This window comes from Cuculus canorus, chromosome 11, assembly GCF_017976375.1.
Source record: "Cuculus canorus isolate bCucCan1 chromosome 11, bCucCan1.pri, whole genome shotgun sequence".
Taxonomy (NCBI): domain Eukaryota; kingdom Metazoa; phylum Chordata; class Aves; order Cuculiformes; family Cuculidae; genus Cuculus; species Cuculus canorus.
In genome coordinates, this window is record NC_071411.1 from 4,505,377 (window position 1) to 4,525,523 (window position 20,147).

At 36.7% G+C, this 20,147-nt stretch overlaps 1 protein-coding gene across 6 annotated transcripts in view; it reads left to right on the forward strand.

Moving 5' to 3' along the window:
* The window catches only part of CACNA2D3 (calcium voltage-gated channel auxiliary subunit alpha2delta 3), a 364,238-nt gene that overhangs the window by 183,425 nt on the left and 160,666 nt on the right, over positions 1-20,147 (forward strand). For all 6 annotated transcript variants that reach the window (XR_008451671.1, XR_008451670.1, XM_054076614.1 and 3 more), the window contains exon 11: positions 4,338-4,451. Coding sequence is in view for 4 of the 6 variants with exons in the window: in XM_054076614.1 (XP_053932589.1) it covers positions 4,338-4,451 (114 nt within the window). In the remaining 2 variants the exon portion in view is untranslated. The remainder of the gene's footprint in view (positions 1-4,337; positions 4,452-20,147) is intronic.

Sequence of the window (20,147 nt, forward strand, 5' to 3'; positions counted from 1 at the left end):
CAATTTTAGCAATATTTTGATTCAGCTGACTGTATACTTTCTTGGGAATGTATGTTGGTAAAAGCAATGGAAGAAATGAGACAAATGAACAGTAGTAATAATTAAAGAGAATCAGTACAAGGGAGCAAACCAATGAAAATGAAATGCACCTGCACCTTCAAATATTTCTCATAATATTGTGAATGAAAATCTGAAGTAGTGTGGTAGAACTAAAAGCCATTGCTTACAACCTTTATTAATAATAATTCAGATAATGAGTTTCTGTCAAGAAGAGCATTCAATTTTTTTAAACTAATTGCAAGCAGGTCTCCTTTCCAGGATCTCTAAATTAATAAGCACTTGTAGAATTTTAAACACCGTCACAAAGCTACAGCAAAGTTCATCAAGCAAGATATTTGTAGCAAATGCCATTGGGATGAACAGATACTGAGGGGGAAACGTGAGATATTTCAGTTAGCCTCAAGACTGAGGAAAGTGGGAAATGGATTGAAAAACCACAGACACTCATTTGTGTTCGAGTGCCAAGAGCCCCAAGGTGAAATACTAGCAATCCGTGATCAGTGAGTCCTAGAGGAAACTAAAACTCTTATTCCAGATCATTTCCATTCTAAGACTTGCCATGTTAGCTGTAGAGTTACTTCGAAATGATGCTACGTGTAGTCCCCACCTAGTGTTCTCTAAGGCAAGACAATGAAAATTTTTATTTCTATTCAGCTTTAACATATGATTGAAAATGCTTTGGTGTTTCCAGAAGAGCTTTCTCTTTATTCACAAACAGAAAAGAAAATATTTAAAGAGCATACCTGTATCCTTTGTAATTATCTCAATTAATTAATAAGTCAATAGATTTAGAACTCCTGTGCTACCAGAAGATTTTTTATTATTATTATTTTAGTAAAGAGGGAGGAACCCACTGCCAACCCACTGCCATTGTGTTCACCCAGACAATGTGAAACCAATTCCTTCATGTGGTGCTTGCCGAAAATGATAATGGGAAAACCACTTTAGATTGCTCACGTAGAGTTTATTAAAGCATTCCATTATGGGCACTGAGTGTAGTCTTAAGAAACAGATACACAACAGTAAATAGCAACCAGCTTCAGTACAAGAGGTGTTCTGTATTGGTCTTCCCAAGCTCTGTAAAATGAAAGAAAAAACATTACAGACGGTGATCAAGAAGACCTGTGTTTGTTTGTTTGTTTGTTTGTTTTGTTTTAAAATCTCTGAGGCGACTGAAGTTACAATGATGCAGATGGTATATGGACAGCCCGGTCTGGTGGGAGGTGTCCCTGCCCGTGGCAGAGGAGTTGGAGCTCGATGATCTGTAAGGTCTCTTCCAACCCAAACTATTCTATGAGTCTACAAAAATCTCATTAGATAAACTGATAATTTTGAGAATAAAGGGAACTGACTTCCCATGTACTGAATTTTACCTTTGATGAGTGAGAGACTTTTGATCTGTGAGGTCGTGGTAGATCATGCTTACATGTATGTTCAGATCTATTGAAGCAGAGTAATGTCTGTTTCTGTTTATACTTTTAAAGGGAGTTTAATAGCTTCAAACCTTCTTGCATATGTTCTTCAGAACTGACAGCATAAAAATCTTTTCCATTATATAAAGACACATTGGCAAAGTCTCTGGGAGCTACTATTAAGCAGCGTAGGCCAGTGAAAAAGCTACTTTATCTCTCCTTAAAAGAGTACAGCTAGTCATTTTCTACTTTGTCTACAGGATATGACCTATATGTGCCAGAAAACTGTTCTTGTGAATTACAGGTTAGCTAAGGATGTATTTGCTATATTTAAAGAAAGGAAGGAGGAAAGGGAAAGAAAAAGGGGGTGGGAAGGGAAGACGGAAAGGGAAAAAAAAGGTAAAGCTTTGTTTTACACAAATAGCTTATTAAGATTCTGGTTGGATTTTAGAATGATTCAGGGGTTACACTAATTAAACTCAGTTAATTTTACTTTGCAATTACATTTCAGTATTCGCCTAGGATGTTAAGACTAGAAGGTGGGTAATACTGATGTCTTTGAAAAGCACGCTTAAAAATCCACTTCCAAATTCTTTCCAATCTTCAGCTTATGCAGTGTTCATTATACAGTGTAAGAATATAGAAGTGTTTGGTACAGTAGTTAGACACCTACTGTGTCATGTGACAAATGCAATTATCTCTTTTAGTGACAAATGTGGTCTTTGCAGTGATTACCTTTAAAAAAAAATTCATAGCCAATTAAATAAAATTCTGTGACATTTCAAAGACTGTTAATCACAACCAAATGCTTTAAATGTCAGGATGCATTGAATTTTTTCTGCCAACTGATGAATCACTGAGTTAATTGTAGTTCATCATAAGGCCCTTGTCATTGTTATTATTATGGAAAACACTTTCATCACTCTTGCTATTCAGTAAAATTAAAGTTCTAGACAAATATGAGAAGATATTACTCATCAGAGCGTTTGAATTTAATCTTATTCTTCAAAATATTCAAGCAGATAACTACATAGAATAATACAGATGCATAGAGTGATATTTCAAAATAAATATATTGAAGGCACTCCCTGTTTGTTAATTTCCCTTTTAATATATCTTGTCTCTTTCAAAATGTGTTGTCCATATAGAGAATACATCTCTTGACGAAGTGACTTCATCGTGAGAAAATATTAGATGTAAGATCATACTAATGAAGGAATCCCACTCAAGTATTTCTAGTTCTGATTAAGAGAGCAAAACCTGTCAGGACTGCAGAATTTTAAACGTAGACTGCCTTGCAGCTATCACAGATAGCAGTTTTCACGCATGCAGTGACCAGAATGTAACTGATGCTGCAAACCAACAGTAGTTTCTCTTTAAGTAACGTGTTTCTACTACTGTTTGCTGAGGTTCCTGTTTGATCCAAAGGAAACTGATCAGAAGAAGGTCTGCAGATGGTATGAATGATTGTTGAATGATATTTGTGGATGTGATTACTCAGATATAGAAATGAAAGCAGAGGCAAAGAGGACAGAGCACTGGTGGAACCCCCCATCCCCTCCTTTTCCTACTGCAGGCATGTTTAGAATGATGACAGTTTTAGAAGCTAGGAACTTTTTGTAGAAAATAGGTTTTTAGAGCTTTGGGAAGAAGAGAAGAATATGTAAGGGTGAGTAGACTGCAGAAAGCTTAAAGTCAGGGCAATTATTCCCCCAAATAAAACTCGAATGCTCTGAATAGATCCTTGGCAAATGGGACTGCCCTGTTTGGGGGCACTATTCATCACGTATAGGTAATTGTTGCTTGGCTTTATTAATACCAGAGAAAGGCGATGAGGCCTCGTCTGACCTCAGTTATCAAGGTCCCTCCAAACTACATAGAAGAGAACAAAATGAGATTGTCCAGTCATTAGCGTGTACTGAAATGTTAGCCCAATCTATAGAGAGTTGGGTTAATGCCCCAGTTTTTTGATGCCTTCACAGTTTTTTTTTCAACGCTTGTACAATAAAATCATGTTCCAACCTTGCATTTTTTTACTAAAAGCCAGATATTTCTGAATAAGCTTCTTGAATATATAAAATAAAATGCAGACAAATAAGAACCTATTCTGCCATAAGAGCAAATGGAGACACGTGGATTTGAAATTAAATCATCAACTCCAGAATCAAGGGATTATGACTCAGTCCAATTTATTTGCTTTTTGACCGGGAGAAAATCTTGTTTGTGGCACAATGAATCTTCCTTTCTGTACTCTGAAGGATATTTTGATTGCTGTCTAAGTACCTGTGCTCAAGTGCTGCTCTTCAGCAGCTTGAACTTCTTCTATGTATTCGTTTTGAGTAACACGAGAATCTGAGAATATATCCATATTAACTTGGTTCTCTCAGATGTTTATTATGATAAATAACATGTGGAATGTAATCCTGAGTGAATATGAACACCATATGAATAGTCATATGTTTCTCTATAAATGGTGTATCTTTTGTATTTCACACTAAAATTATTGGTCATCATTTCTTCTTCTTTTTGTATTTAAATCAAAGCAAATCCTATGTAGATACATCACCACAGATAATCTATCTAAAACAAGGGAATGCACTTTCAGTTTGGAGAAATGCTACGTTTATGTTTCTTATTTTCCATGCGGATAACATGAGGATATATAATGAATCCTGATTCTATTACACAATTGAAGTTACAATTCAGTACAAACATAATATCTATGATAAAATGTTCTCAACCTCAGACTTTTCCACCTACTTCTAAGCGTGCTAGAGATGTGCACTGTTTATCCAGTGTGGTCTTGTCTGTCTTCATCTAACAGGTATTTATGTGCTGTAACTAAATGATTGTTTTCTTTCCCAGTTCAACCACACAGGGCAAGGAAGTATTTGCAGCCAGGCCATAATGTTGATTACTGATGGAGCTGTAGACACATACGATACAATATTTGCAAAATATAATTGGCCAGACAGAAAAGTAAGTACCTTATCACCTTTATTTGATGGAAAAACCCAAGCTTCATAACCAATATAACGTGTATGCCTATTGAAAAGTTAGTAACAATCTTTCTAATGATCTAAAAATTATTTTAGATAGCTGGATGGTTCACTAATGACACAAATGATTTCTATGTGATATTGCTCAAGGATAGAAATGTCCTTTTACTCTAGTAATGAATTCGGGATAATAAGATGTTAAGTAAATGTTTCCTTCCAGGGAACGTTTTTGACCGTTATATATGATTTCCCTCTGAGACATCATTAAACACAAAATCCCTTTTCTCTTCTTTCTCCCAAAATAAAGCATTAATGATTCAGTGCTCTTTGAACCTAAAGAGGGGATATGTACTGTGGACAGTGAATGCTTAACTCTGAAAGGAGAAGAAGCAATTGTAGTACTCAGTATTTTAAATTTCTTTTTTGGCAGAGTTGGCAACTGGTGAGATTTTATTAAAAATGTATTTGGTCCTATTGATCTATATAAAGGAATTTGTCAAGAATTAAATTACCTTGTAATATAACACATAGATATTATGCAGTATTACAGAAATGCCTTGAACATTCCTGATGAAAAAGGTCTGGAAATCTTTGTGTTTGGATGTGAAATAATTTCCTTCTACAGTTTTTATCTTCTGTTGGAGCGAGTAATATTTTCTTTCTGCTTATGAACCATTATAACTAAGCAGAGATTTAAGGTTGTTTGTGTCAGTGCTATGACTTCTAGTAGGGAGCATATAAAGAATAACTGGAATAACGTTATTATTCCTACTGCTAAATGATTATGATGCAGAAAGACCTAACAGCTAATGCTGCCTATGTCTGCTTTAAATGAAAAATTTCATAGACTGTGTCTATAGTCAGTACTTAAAATTATAATTGAACACAGAGATTAACACCTCAAAATTTCGTGTGTATAGACTTTATAGATTATTACATATATTATTATATAGATGATGATTATTATTAATTAGATTATTATAGATTTTGTAAAATATACTGTACTTGCAGACAGTAATAAACAGTTTATAACTCCTTAGCTATGTGGGACTCCAATGCATACTTTCACAAGATCAATATTTATAGTACATTTAGTAATATACAGCTTTATGCTTTCTTAAATACTTGAGAAAGAAATACTTGATGGTTACTGGTGACTGCTGGTGAGTTCGTCACTAAAGACCTTATTTCAGTCTACTCGTTTACATTACGGATATGTGAAATAAGTATTTAATTTTAATAATTCTGCATTTTAATTTTGTGTTTTGGCTAAATACCTGTCTAGTGAGTTTAAAGACTACCAACAACCTATTGCCTTCAAGTGCTGTATGTGACATGAAAATCTGAGCTTTGGGTATATGTAACATTCCCCAAACATTTAGATTCCGTAATAGGACAGAAAAGAATGGTTTTCTTTTAACAAAGAAAGAAGAAAACATGACACATTTTCATTTCCTTTGGAAACCATCCTGAAGACAAACATGAAGTGAAGTGGATGCTGTGAAAGCAGGCTGCAAGAAAATGGGTGGCTGCATTGTGGCATCACATGGGTGACCAGTATTTTCTGCATGTCTGCTATCTACCAGGTTAGAAACCTTTGTGCAGGTTTTTAACCTAGTCTCTGTAGCTTAGGAACCTGCTGACGCCGGCAGCATGGAACATTCGTACAGCAAATTGAATGTCTTGTGTACGATGTTGTCTGGATGTTATTAATTTGATTTTTTTTTTTTCTAAAAAGACCGAAGTACTTCAGAGGTGGATTTTATTACTGCTACGCAAGCCGTGTGCTTTATTACCGGTTATCTCAAGAACAAAAGAAGATCCAGACGCTTGATAGGCCTTTCAAGCTATGACATAACTTACATTAATTAGTTGTCTTTTTAGGCACCCCTGCAGTATGATGAAAGATGGGGTATGAGATGAAACAAAAGTTCTTGATTTGGGATAAAGAGAAACAACTTCTCACAGAAATGCAGTACTCCTAGTTTCCTGCCCCATCTGCGATTTTTTAGGGAAAAAAAAAACCGGTTCAAAACCAGATAATTTAGCTCTCCTTTTTAAAGATAAGAAGAGGCAGGTGGGTTTCTGTTCCAGTGAATGGCTATTTCCTCCCCCACACCCCACAAGTACCAGAATGCTGACTCTGAATTGGTCAGTGGTATTTCTCCTTGTGTTCTTTAATGCGACTCTTAAAGCAGTTAACTGTTCTCCTATGCTACTGTAAATTTAATTTGCCATGAAGGCACTATTTTTGAACTGCTTAAAACCCAGAAGTGGGGAGATGGTTTTTTTGTGGAAATAAGGGCAATTGAATCTCATCCTCGGGATGTATGTGGATTACCAGAGGAAGGATTACTGCCTCTCATCTATAGAGTTATAATGTCTCTACGGTTGGCTAGGATCATATAGTGGTTAATGCTTTCGGAATGTTTAAGAATTTTAGTTGGGATGAACATTTATATGCAATATAAATTTATACCCTAAATGCCATTACCGTGGTAGTGTTTGTCATGAAATTAGAAATAGATAGAAAATTAAATTGAGTCATACACTGTACCTTGTAAACAGTTGGCAGTCAAAATGGAGAGTAAACCACAATCTGACATATATTGTCCAAAGTACTTTTTAGAAACTCATGAGTATCAACAACACAAAACTCATTACTTCATTTTTTAATATTTCGTCTATAGACATAAGGAGTTCCAAAATTTAAGGTAAAATATGTATACCTAAAACTTTCTTAGGTGAAACCAAGTAATCAATATTTGCATCTGACATAAACTCTGTATCACTGAAACACATGGCTGAAAGACGTTATTTACAAAAGAGACCAAATTATTGCAAGTGAAATTCATAAGAACCTGTTATTTTATGGATTCTGTTTGCTAATCTACAAAATGAATATAATAAAACCTGACCTGATATTTGAAGTTTGTAAATTCCTAATTTTTTTGAGAAAAAATGTTGTGGAGTTGTTATTCCAGAAGGAAGAAAGTTAAAGTAGGCATAATATTTACGCAGATATGCCTGTTTCATGCTGTGGAATACGTATATTCTTGAGATAGTGTTTTTAGTGAAGAATTGTTTCATCCACTTAAGGAAATGGGGAGAGTCTTTGTTTCTGGAGGTTCTTCAACAGCGTGATAGAAACTGTATTTTAGTTTGTGTGGTTTAAACTAAACAGTACTGCAGTTATGCTGAAAGCCAGGATGCAGTTCATAGTCTGCTTGTTTTTAATTACTTCTCCTTATACTGTATGCATCTTCTTAGTTAAACACAATGGGCAGAAAAGAGATGTTGAAGGCTGTCAGAGCTGTTCTATTTTAGATGAAAATCTACGGTCCCTGTAAAATATCAGGAATGTGTGTTGTTAATTGTGAGTAACCTGCCAACAAAAAGATGATGATTGCTGCATATGTGAAACACATTTGGTTGCGTTTGTCAATACAGAGTTAACACAGCATTCCAATCGGTTAATTTGGATTAATAATAATAAAAAAGTACTGCTAGTAAAAAATCAGAAGATGACTTTCTAACCCAATGTCTTCCTAAATTATCTGCTTAAAGTTTGACTCCTGCAAGCAGGTGAAATTAAATGAATCTGTATTAAAGGTTACACTACAGAGGAGAGCTTTGGTGAAAAATAAATTTGTGAAAGAGACAATACCAAGGTTATATATGGTCATCTCTGCTTACTTCACCTATAGCCTGAAATAAGAAGGATATAATAGATCTACAAGCCTGGTTGCTTTAGAGATACTTCCTGTTCTTTAGAACCCAGGATAGTAAGAGAAAGCTTTTCACTGATTCTGCAGAAAGAGAAGAGTGGAAACTTCACCTGTATTTCGAGTGAGTTTTAAAAAGCTGTTTTTATGATGGTTTAGGATTCTGCTGTGACTTTTAGAACTGCAGTAAAATTTGAATTTCCTATTTATTTTTTTATTGATGCAATATTTAGCTTGAATCAAACACAATATTGTATAGTGGACAAGCATTAGTAGGATTAAATATATTTTTATGACTAATAAGAATGTTCAGTTTCATGCAGTCGTACAAGTAGAGGAGGCAATGCGATGGTGAGGCTTGAACAGGAAAATGGGCTATTATGTCTTTTCCTAACAAGTAGGTTGGATTCCTTGCTATGGCAATTCCAGTAGTCTGGAAGTACTCTGGAAAACTAAACCAGCATAAAGAATAACTGCTTTCAGACATTTTCATCTGAGTACTGGACTATATTTCTACCTAGTTTGCATGATACATTCTTAGTTCATTCCTGTATCGTTTTTCCTTTAATGACATCTTCTTCATATACTTCTATTTAATGTATCTCTCACTGAATTAAAACAAGCCATAGCGTGTTGTTTCCTTACATCCTGAGGTTTTAAGTTAACTTCTGTTGGATATTTACATTAAGTTGAGAAGGTTGGTAAATCGCATGTTTAAATATCAAATCTCAAGAGATGTTTGGAAAGGGAACGTTACAAAGGGAGGAAGTTAAATGTTTGGTATAGTATTCTCTTGCTGGCATCCCATTACATATAGTAAATGGTATTTCTTGCTCATTTTGCTCTGAGAGGCCAAATTCTGCTGGTTTGGAAGTATAACAGACATTGTTTATATGAAATTATTATTCATATACACCATTTTCCCAGAGTACCTCTGTTATCCTTCGTGGTGTCTGGCTGTGGAACAATCCCGCAATACATGCACATACAACAAGACAGTACTGAAGATTCATTACATGCCGGGGATCATATATGTGTAGCTTAGTATTCATTTCAGCAAAGCGTTTACATATGTGAATTATTACATCTCTTCTAACCAAAGCAATGGATCCAGTCATACGTTAAAGTGCTTTACTGAATTAAGAACTAAACAAGTTATCCAAACAATCCCATCTTTAGAACTCTGTTGTGGGTCTGCTGGTTCTTACTGAGTGGTTGGGTATTTAACTGTTGGTGGTTTGGCTTTTTGTAGAATACCCATTTAGAGTTTTGTTTATCTTACGAGAGTTGTACCTACTTCTTCTAAACTGGCATAACAGCATTAACTACATATTGAAGCTTCTGACAAACATAGCAGTCTCTGTAGACTTAACTTTTGTGTTCTATTTCCATGTGCAGACATCTGCTGCAAAAGTGATAAAAAACCTATTCTCTATGAGTTTTCTAATTGCCGTCATTTCATAATCTTTTCTACTACCTTCACCGTAATTTTGTCTGTGCAAAATTTACAAAATAGGATTTGCACATTTGAATAAATGTGTTCTGTTTCTGTGGGATAACACTTGTGCATTGGCTTCTGTTAAGATTTAAGCTGAGTTACAGAGTTTTCCTCTTACGAGTTCTTGAAGCCTTCTTGCTGGATTTTGACACTGAAGCTGAGTTTAGTGCATTCATAGAAAAAAATAAATCCTTGTTCTGCCATCTTTCACCATTAGACATCCATATCTTGAAAAGACGTGTAGGATTTTGAATTATCTGGGCTTGTTATTGAAGAAAGCTTTAAAATCCACTGTAGTAGTGAAGTGTATATCCCAATGGCTGCTGTTCAGCACGTCTTTATGGAAATAGAAGTGGCTAGAAATACTTACAAAATATTTTGATATTTTTGTTATATTGAGGTTCATAAAACAGAGCACCTACAGAGCACTTGGAACAGGCCCTTTTTTGAGGAAGAGATACTAGAAGCCAACCCTTTTTTCACCCAATCATTTTGTGTACTTTGTGTATTTTTATGTATGTTCACAGGAGAGAGAGAATGAGAGAGGGAGAGAGAAGTCTACTGGATACAAGATAGGGATTTGTTTCTTAATTTTGGTTTTTGTAGACAATTTGACAGAAGCCACTTAGGGTTTGTTTTTGTGGAAAACTGTCTCTCTCAAATTGTACAGTCATCTTCCATATCATTCTTCAATAGGATCGAAATATTCAGCAACTTCTGGTAACGTTTTTATGTTTGCTTCACTAATTTTAGAAATAAATAGGAACAGATTCTCCTTGTTTGAGGAAAAACATTGCCATAAACACCCTCAGAAAGATGATTGCTCTCTCTTGTTAAGAAGCCTAAAGGACAGTTTAAAAGTGTGCATGAACGGAGAAGCCCATCTCATCATACAGTGCTGGGATTTAGGTTAGTTGTAACGTGTCACTTATTCAAGATTCCAATCTGCCTACTTTCCCTACATTTTACAATATCTACAAACATCTACCAGCCTGAAAATTACTGTTGCGGTTGCCCTGCAGTAGGTGTGCAGTTATTTTCAATTTATTTTACAAATGAAGGGAAAAGACCCTAGGCAGTTCATCTACTCTATTAACTTTATCTCCAAAGTGAAATTAACTGAGTATACGTTTATTAGTTTTGCTCTCGCTGTGAAAAAGAAATGGCTAAATTTTCCATAGAATTGAGAGGTTTGTCTGAATACTGAAACATCTGTGGTAGAGATGTTTGAGAATTGTAAACATTTGCTTTGGCTAAGTTTACATCATAGTTAGGGGTGATTTTTCATCAAATATTCATGCTATCAAGTTTTATAGGCACAAAAATTCATGGAAGATGAATTTCGTCCTGTGTGCAAAAATGGCTGTGGTTAGATTCTCTCTCTATCCATCCATTTCTTGTCACTTACTTACAATTGAAAAAGAGTCCCTCCTCAGTCAACAGTTTGTGGGAGCATCATCAGAGTAGCGTTTTTGCAGTTGTGCTGCTGGCTGTTTTGAGTAGGGACCACAGAATGTGACGAAGGGGATAGGGATATTTGTTCTCCAGCCCTTCACCAGCTTTGTAAGAAAATTATTTTTTTGCTCAGGGGCACGGTTTAGTGGTTGATAAGAATAGTTGGACTCGATGATCCTGGAGGTCTTTTCCAACCTCGTGATTCTGTGATTCTATGGATAGTTTGAGATTCTCATCTTTCTTGTGTAGAATTTGACTCTGATCCTATGGCTTATATTGTATTGGAAAGGCATAATCAACCCACCGTTCAGAATATGGATTTTTACTAAGACGTAGTTATTTTCCTGTCATTACCCACTTTTCCTGTTTCTATACTACAGTGTCAGTACTACTTGCATTTGTTCTGTGCAGTGTTGGGAAAAGAGCCAGTGGCAGCATCACACAGCCAGGGATTAACGAGGATCTAAGGATCTCTCTTCATAGCTTTGGGTAGGGACTACTCATCAGAGGAGTTCACGCTTTCTCAGTGCACTGTTTCTGTCTCTGTTGAGTCTATATTTGGGACGTCTGGTATCCTAGTTGGATTTGTCCTTCTTTGAACAGAAAATCTGTGCGCTCAGCCGTGCTGCCCCTGCAAGTCTGGGATGTGGGCAGTACGCACCGCTTGAGATTTGATCAGTATAACAATACCATTGCGTTCCTCTAGAAGATTTCTTTAGGAAATAGCTCAGCTTAAGATCCCAACAGGAGTTTCCTTCTCTCTTTATCTCTTACACAGGGGGACTATTTCCCAAGACAAAGAGACCTGTTAGATGCCTTGTGAAATAGGGTTTCCTTTTCTTAGCTAGAGGTAATTTATAGCACCTTCTTGCAAGGTGTTCAGTACAATCCTGTCAAAATGTGAGTTATCTCTTGTTTGGGCATAGTTTCCCTGATTTATCATGGATTTCATGATACCCACAATATCTTTAAAGCAAATGGAACTGTTTAGAATTTTTAAGAAAGAGTGACAGAACTCAGTCTATAAAAAGCATAGTGGAAACTTAGCATACTTTCCTTATTGCTTATTTAGTACCTCAGTACTTGCTAAGATTTTTAACAAACATTGATATCAGTATGATTCTAATAACTATGATAGTATATTTTTTTAATATTTTGATTGATTTAAGCAACCAAAACCAAATTTGTGCAAAATATTCAAATGTGTACACAAATAGCATGAGAAAATTGTGAGTACGGAGATTTGAACACCATATCTGATAATACTGAATTTTTGGCTAAAAATTATACTGGCTGACTAAATACATTTTGACATATGGCACCCCATTTTGAAACAAACTGTTTTATTTAGGCTGACCTAAATTCTCCTTAAAAGGCCTTGTATAGAAGCTAGCAATGAGCCAGACATCTGAAAATGCCTTTGTGGTACGTCATGTTTGTGCAATTTCAGGCACAAAAATGCACTTGGCTCTACGTTTGTGTGCAGCAATAGTGACACATAATAGGCTGTTAGATCAATATAATTGGTGCGTTTTCCCCTGTGGTTATAACAGTGTTATATACAATACTCATTTGTATTCAGAGGCGATACTCAGAATGAAGTCTTTGACTGTGCTCTGCTTGCATTTGCAATAGGAAATAATAAACATAATTTTCAAAATCTTAGCTTAGTTCATAACAAAATCCTCAGGAACGTTCTTTGTGTTGGTAGACACGACTAGACTGAGGTCCGTCCATTTTTGGTCACATAGAAGCAAAGATGCAAAGGTTGTCTCCCCCTGCCATGGCCTTCATGCCTTCACAAAGCTTGTGCAGAGTGGTGTCTCTTCTCCCAGGCAAGGAGATGACGGTCATTTATCATTGCCAGCCACTACAAACTTCTCAGTTGACAAATACGGAACCTTTAAGGGAATTAGCAAGTTTCTTTCTTAAAAATGTCAACCTCTCTATCAATCTTCTCAATCCACCTAGGGGAGCTCTGGTAAGTATTCTGCCTCTCTACGCCGGAGGAACTGTTAGGTATGATTTTCTGTGCCAGGTGCTCACTTCCATAACTATGAAGTATTACCTTTAACTGCTCAGCAGGGGTGAATAGGACCTCTACATGATGTAACCCCCCACGGCCTGTCGGGATAAGGAGAGGAATACAGCAGGGAAGTGCTCATATTATGTGAATAGCCACAGCTGCTTTGGCTGCGGAGGAGTGGGGGAAAGTAGAACTTGACATCAGCCTCTATGGGGTGGTAATGTTCCCATTTCCATGCGTTTTTAAAGTTTTGCTTTGTTGCTATTTTGTTTTGTATCTGAGAGGGTTTTCTTGGTGGATGTTAATGGAACTGAAGGGCTGAACTTCATGGTGAAACTGAGCTGAAAACTAAAAGGATGATTCTTAGATTTTCGTTTCACTTTGTGGAGAAGAGACCCAATTAAGGTTGGTTTTGGTTTTTAAAAAGAAAACATTTATTTTTACTTCTAAGGTAAATTGTTAATTTTCTCACATTTGCACTGAACTATTACTGCCATATTATCTGTCAAATAAACATGTATGATGCGGTGTATCAGTGAAAAAGCATTTTGAAAAGGCATATGCTTTATTAAAAAACTGGAAATGATCAGAAAGTCGAGTTGGAAGGAAATTTAATAACTGTTTCAGCATTTGATGTTTCTCTGTTCTGTGTTTTTTTTTTTTTTAATTAAGATCACACACTATAGGATGCACCTTTAAACAGATAATAAACTGTGAAATAACATACAGATTTGCAGGAATCAGTCTAGATAACTTTCCATAATTTAGTGAGCAATAGATGAGTAAATGCCTGGCTTAGCTACGGTTTACTTTACTGCTTTTTATATGTCAGAACATTTAATAGCCATAAGGGAATAGTAATGTGAAGCAAGCCATACACGCATGTTAAAAAGTCTACTAATGAACTATGTTTTTCTACTAATTTATGGATTTAGTCTTCCCAAAAGGAAGCAGCTCAACAAAACCACGTGTCTTTTCCTCCTTTCTCTAGAGTGACTTATTAATGGGTTGTTGAGTGGCAACAGAACCTGGTGTTCAGTCCCACATTAATATTTAATCGAGTGCTAACAGCACTACAGTAACTACAAGACCCAGAACTACTCACAGGAGCTGTGTCACTACAAAGTGCAGTTGCCCTCTGACTGAGATTGGCTTATTAAGTTAGAAGCATAGGCAAGATTACCGTGCCATCATCAGTGGATATCTTTGTACTCTTAATTTGCTTAATTAATTTTGCTGGTATTTTAAGAGTAAAAAGTGCTATACATGTTTAATTGTCTGCGTGTGACTGCTCAGATTGTGATGGATTTCTCACTTGGGAAATTTCCGTTAAAACATAACTTCTTGTAAGAAGTTTTCTGAAACAACATTTTTAAAATGAAGTTTTTAAAACTTGATTTAAGCTGTGTGTGTCTCTAAATTTTCGAAGAGGTAAATGAAAAAATTTATGAGATGTCAGTAAGGAACTTTTGTATAATTGTTTCTGTAAATTTGTGTCAACTTAGATGTCTTATCCTGTAATTGTTAATTGAGTGTAAGCATAATTTGTTGCATTCTTTCAGAAAGTGTGGAAGAGATGACTGTGGTTGCAGATGTGGACCACAGTTTTAAACTGTGCTGTGCAAACTTTGTGCATTTCTTTTTGGTTTGATTTGTGTTGTTTTTTTTTCCTTGTTGTTAGGGTTTTTTTGTTGTTTGTTGGTTACTTTTTTAATTATCTGAGGAACCAGTGCCTGATAGAATCATAGAATCTAATGGGAGGTGTCCCTGCCTATCGCAGAGGGGCTGGAACTGGAGGATCTTTCAGGTCCCTTCCAACCCAAACTATTCTATGATTCTGTGGTCGGGAGTGGATCTTTCATTGGAATGGTTTGTGTGACCTGACTTGATGCAGCTGCCACCGTGTTCCTGAGCGCAGCACTAACTTGCCAAGGAAAAGCCACACCAATTCTAGTAGTTACTCAGCAACTTTTGCATAAGTTCCCTCTGACAAAGACAGAAGAAGCGCCTGTAGTGATGGAAGTCCAACTTTAACCACAGTCTCTGAACCATTTTGAATGCTAGCAAACAAAAGTGTGAACAATGGTAGCAAAGCCGTACATGCAGCCTTGTTACCCTCTTTGTGGCCATGCTAGAAGCCCTTTGTCAGTGTACTGTTATATTATTCCTTTGTTGCTGGTGGTCTTGACATGCTCTCAATGTGGATAAAGTAGTTCACGTATTCTGTTCAAATAATGCATATACTTCATGGCAGATGCCAATAAGCAGTTCTAGTGTTTCTTTGGCACTTTTCTGTCATCATAAATAGTTGTAACATTTTCGGAGCATTGAACTGCATAAATTACAGAAGAAGGCAAGGGCCACAATACAAATAAGAATGTAAGAAAATCTGGACTGCCTAACAAAATGTAGGGCTTAAAAAATATCAAGAATATTCTGAAAGTGGCCAGGGAGTTGTCTCCCGTGAAGACAATTTGAGACCTCATTTTTCTTATCCCGTGATTTATTGGTCTGGATCTTGATCTCAACGTTAATTAAATAGAATTTGAGAGATACTAATATTGTCGTGTATTTAGCAATTCCTTTGCATTTCAACTGTCCGCACTGTACAAATTTCAGAGAGGTGAAAGAAATTATTTTATGTAAACGTATAATTGGCTATTCTGTTACATTTTTTCCTACAACTGCTGCAGCCTGTGCTGCTTGTTTGATTTCCTATGACAGTACAGGCAAAAGCTGCTAATAAATTAGACCCACAGCCTCTTGATGGCAGTGTATTTCCTTCTTGAGTTCATAGGCCTTACAGAACATTTATGTCTCATTACAGCCAGTACAGCAGTTTATGCCCTAATAAATCAGAGGAGCTTTGCGGAGATGATCTTGACAGTAATGAATCTTTCTCTTGGCATTTCCACTTCACAGACACAAATAATGAAGCAAAACTGCCCCATCTGGCCACTCAGTAAGAGTCAAATCACAGTGGGAAGCTATTTTCTCAAGCATGACAAAGGTCATTGTGTGCATCAGGAGTGAGGGATAGCAGGTTGTGCTGTGAGTGACAGTGTAGAATGAAGCCATTTGTGAGGTTTTATCATTATAATTACATTTATTAGCTGTGCTGCCAAGGTTCTCCCCGCCCTTCTCCCAAGTCGGTGTGCTCTTGCATCAAAAGCTACCTTAACTGATTTCTGCAGATTATTTGGAGAGCTGTTGGTTAGTTATTGCACAGAAATTGATTTAATCAGCTCAATCAGCCGTTGAAGTAGTATTATAAAGGTCTCTCTCAGTAATTAAAAAAACAAAAAATCTGCATATTTTCTGCTTTGAAAGAGCCAAAACTGGCAAAAATGCTGTATAGTAGCTATAAGCAAATAGATCAAACAGATTCACTCTGCTTTAGGAATGTGCAGCAGAGATACAGGATATGTCGTCTCAGATTGGCCGGCGGGTTGGTTGAGCCTCCTGTCTAGCCTTTGGCAGTATGTGAGCAGGTGATCTTTCCACCTGTTCTAAAATCCTCGGTTCTTAGGTCTGGCTTTGGTGTTACAGTATTCACTTGTCAATAAAGTCCTTGCAGCACATCCTTGAAGATTTTTTTCCTGGGCTCCTTGCAGAGTACCTTCCACATTCTATTTTTCTGCAGCCCTACATTCAAACAGTACCAAAGCATCTCTATTTTAAAGCTTATGACTCCTATTCTTCTTTTTTTCCCCACCCTACTTGATATTGCTGTTCAGTCTGATTTCTTCCTTTTGTAAGATAAAGTCCTTTCTCCTGGCTCAGTTCGGGGTTTCTCCATTGCATCAAGAAATTTTTCTTCTGTTGGGGAAGAGCTCAGGTCTGCTTTAATTTATTATTTTTCTTTTATATTTTATTTATCTATTTTTGCACCTTCTTTCTTCCTTTCCTTATGCTAATCCTGCAATAATGATAGGAGAAGGAGGTGGTTATAGCATAGAAAATCTGTCTGGCTGACGTTCCTAACAGCGCCACCGAGTGTCATCGAGTAGATGTCACCCAAATCCCCCTCGTGGCTCATTGCTTGTCGTATTTTAGGTTTGCACACAACGTATTTTAAACATCTGCAGGTGCCTACATTCTCTATTCTGTCTTGATTTTTTTGTTGTCCTAATTCAGAAATGCTATCGTTTCTATAGGTGTAATTCAGCAGGAAATTGAACAGTAACGAGAGGAGGAAGCAGGTAAAGTAGTGTTAATTTTAATGCGGGAAGCTTTTGTGCTAATTCTCCTTTCACCCACAGTACAAGTTTGTACGGTAAAGGTCAAGCGTACTTTACAGGCTGTATATTTAGGGATCACTTGTCCACTTCGGGAATGCAGGTATTAATTCTGCATCAACAACATGACACAACAGATATTTTTTAGATGGAAAGTCTAAAATCTGGGTTTTTTTCCAGTTGATATTTTACAGGGCTTAAGTCACACAGGAAGAATGCAATTGGCTGAGTACAAATCTGTGCAGAATACAGACACGATAATATGGTTGTGGAAAGTACCGAGTGTTCTGTAATCATGGGTTAGTAGGGACTCAGTTTTATTTTCCGAAACTTTTATTATTAACAACCAGAAAGCTCAGTGTCACTGTTATCAAATTTGTACTCATACATTATATTTGTTTACCCTTAGAAAAGTTACTTGTATCTTTTATCATTTGTGGTATTCCTATTTCCCCCATATTGGACATATAGAAAAGCATCTTCTGAAAACTGTATTTGATCCTAAATTAGGAGTGTGGGTCTTGAATAAACAGCTTGGGTCAAATTCTGCTCACATTAAATAATTCTTCTGGGCTTACTGGGCAGAGTTCCCTTCTGGAGCCACCAAAAGAAGGGAAAGGGATGAAAGCAGTTTGGTCAATAAAGGCAAGGATAGCTACAGATTGGGGAATGGAACCAAAAGCAGCAGTTTTGACTAAGAAGGATGAAGTGTGGGAATGGTGAGAAGGAGCAGTCAGTGAGGGTTTGACTGCAGAAAGATGGTCAGAAAAATTGACAGGGACGTGTACTTGGATAGTCCCTCTGCACATATTTGCAGTCTCTGTAATCCTGTGACAAATGCAAAGCTTTGCTCTGAAATACCAGAATGCTTTGAAATGCTCGTGTGTCACAGGAGGAGGGCAAGAGAGAGGGGATGGCTTTATTCTAAACTCCTGGCGCAGGACTGTTAGGTGTAAAGAGTCTAAATGATCCGAGGAGACAGGCGGTGTGATGTGTTGCAGGGGAAACTAGCGATTCCCTGCTGGTCCTGACAAATCTGATGAGAGGAAAAGCTAATGTTTGGCTGAGCGTAAAACCTACTAGCTAGATCTTCTAGTGTTCTTCAATTTTTGTCCCGTCAGGAGTACCGCTATACTCTATTCCAGTCTCTGATAACCATGGGCTGCCACTAAAGGTTGAGAGAAGAGCGACAGAGTAGGATTCATCCTTTCTTTCTCAGTAAGTGACCAGCAGAAGCCAAGAATGTCCTATTAACTGTCATTTTTTTTCCCTAGTAAAAGAAACACTTCTAGCTGGAAACACATTTCCTCTCCTTTTTGAAAACTAAATTATCAGTCATCTGGCCAGTAATAAGAATTGTATTGTTAATAGCTTAATATTGTTAATATTGTTAATAGCAGTTTTATGTCTTAAAAAAATGATGAAGAAGTAATGGTGTTGAGGCAACAATGCGCATACACGAGTGAGAAAGCGAAATATAGTAATTAAAGTGTAGGCTGGAACAAGGAGGCTCATTATTTCTATGAACGTTTTTGCTGTGGATTTCTCTTGGCTTAGTCCTCACTCTTACTGGTCAGTAGTGAAGTCAGCAATGCAGTCAACAACAAAATCATAGGTCATCTCAGCAGGAGCTGAACCAGACAGGCTGAGAAAACCCTATGCCACCAAAAGGCCATGTTCCTTAGGGAATTATTCTATGTGGAAATATGAGAAAATCCAGCACAGTACCAAAAGACAGGCGAAAGAGAGAGAGACACTGAAGAGGGCCCTCAGCGCTAGCTGATTGTTCAGTCTAGAAAATTGTTACAAAATATTTTAAAGCAGAAAATTGTAAAATTTGGCTGTAAAATATTCCTGGTGATGATTTGTGTACTACTCCTGGCCTCTTGCGGATTATTCTTTTTGAAAACATGTTATTCCAATGGGGTATTTTGATGAAGAAAAGAATTCAGCTATTGAACTGAAAGTATAACCCATGAATTCTTGAAGAATATTATTAATTAAGTTGAAGGAAGAAGTATATTTCAATGAGGTTGAGGTGCAGGTGGATGACATCTATGAAAACTAACATCTAAGAATGAGGAGATTAGGTGTATATTTCCAGTTCAGAGGGGGAATGGTAAATTTCATTACAGGAGAAAATAAAATTTTAAATGAAAAGCTATTTTTATTCAATTGAGGTAGATGTTGAATGAATCTGATAAATGGAAGTGTTAAATACAGCAAGTGCTATAATACTTTTTTACATGTGGTGAAACTACTGATCTAAAAGTTGAAATAAGTCACCTCTTTTGTAAAAGATGAGCTACTGTTCCAAGAAAATAATAGATGTGGCATAGTTAGTGTTAAAGGCTGAATAAGGTTCTGCACCATTAGTAGCACTGGAGATGGTGCTGCTTTCCACCTTTGGTTGAAACCTTTTCTTTGCCTTCATCATCTGTCCTGCACTCAGTTCACTGATTTCCCTCTCATCCCATTCTGCCCCTGTGCTGAACTCTCCAAGGCTCCTCTCTTCTTGCTGCCTTGTGTTTGAATCTTGTTTCTACCTTGCACAACTGCACGCTGATTCCTTATCCGTTATACTCTTTTTTTCCTGTTTCCCATGCTACTGTCTGTATTTGGGAGGTCCTTTCTGATTTAGCTCATCACCAAAATTCCCTCTTCTTTCTGTTTTGCCAAAAGAAAAAAATCTGCCTTTTCAAAGACCTCCAACAATCATATTTATATTCAAATT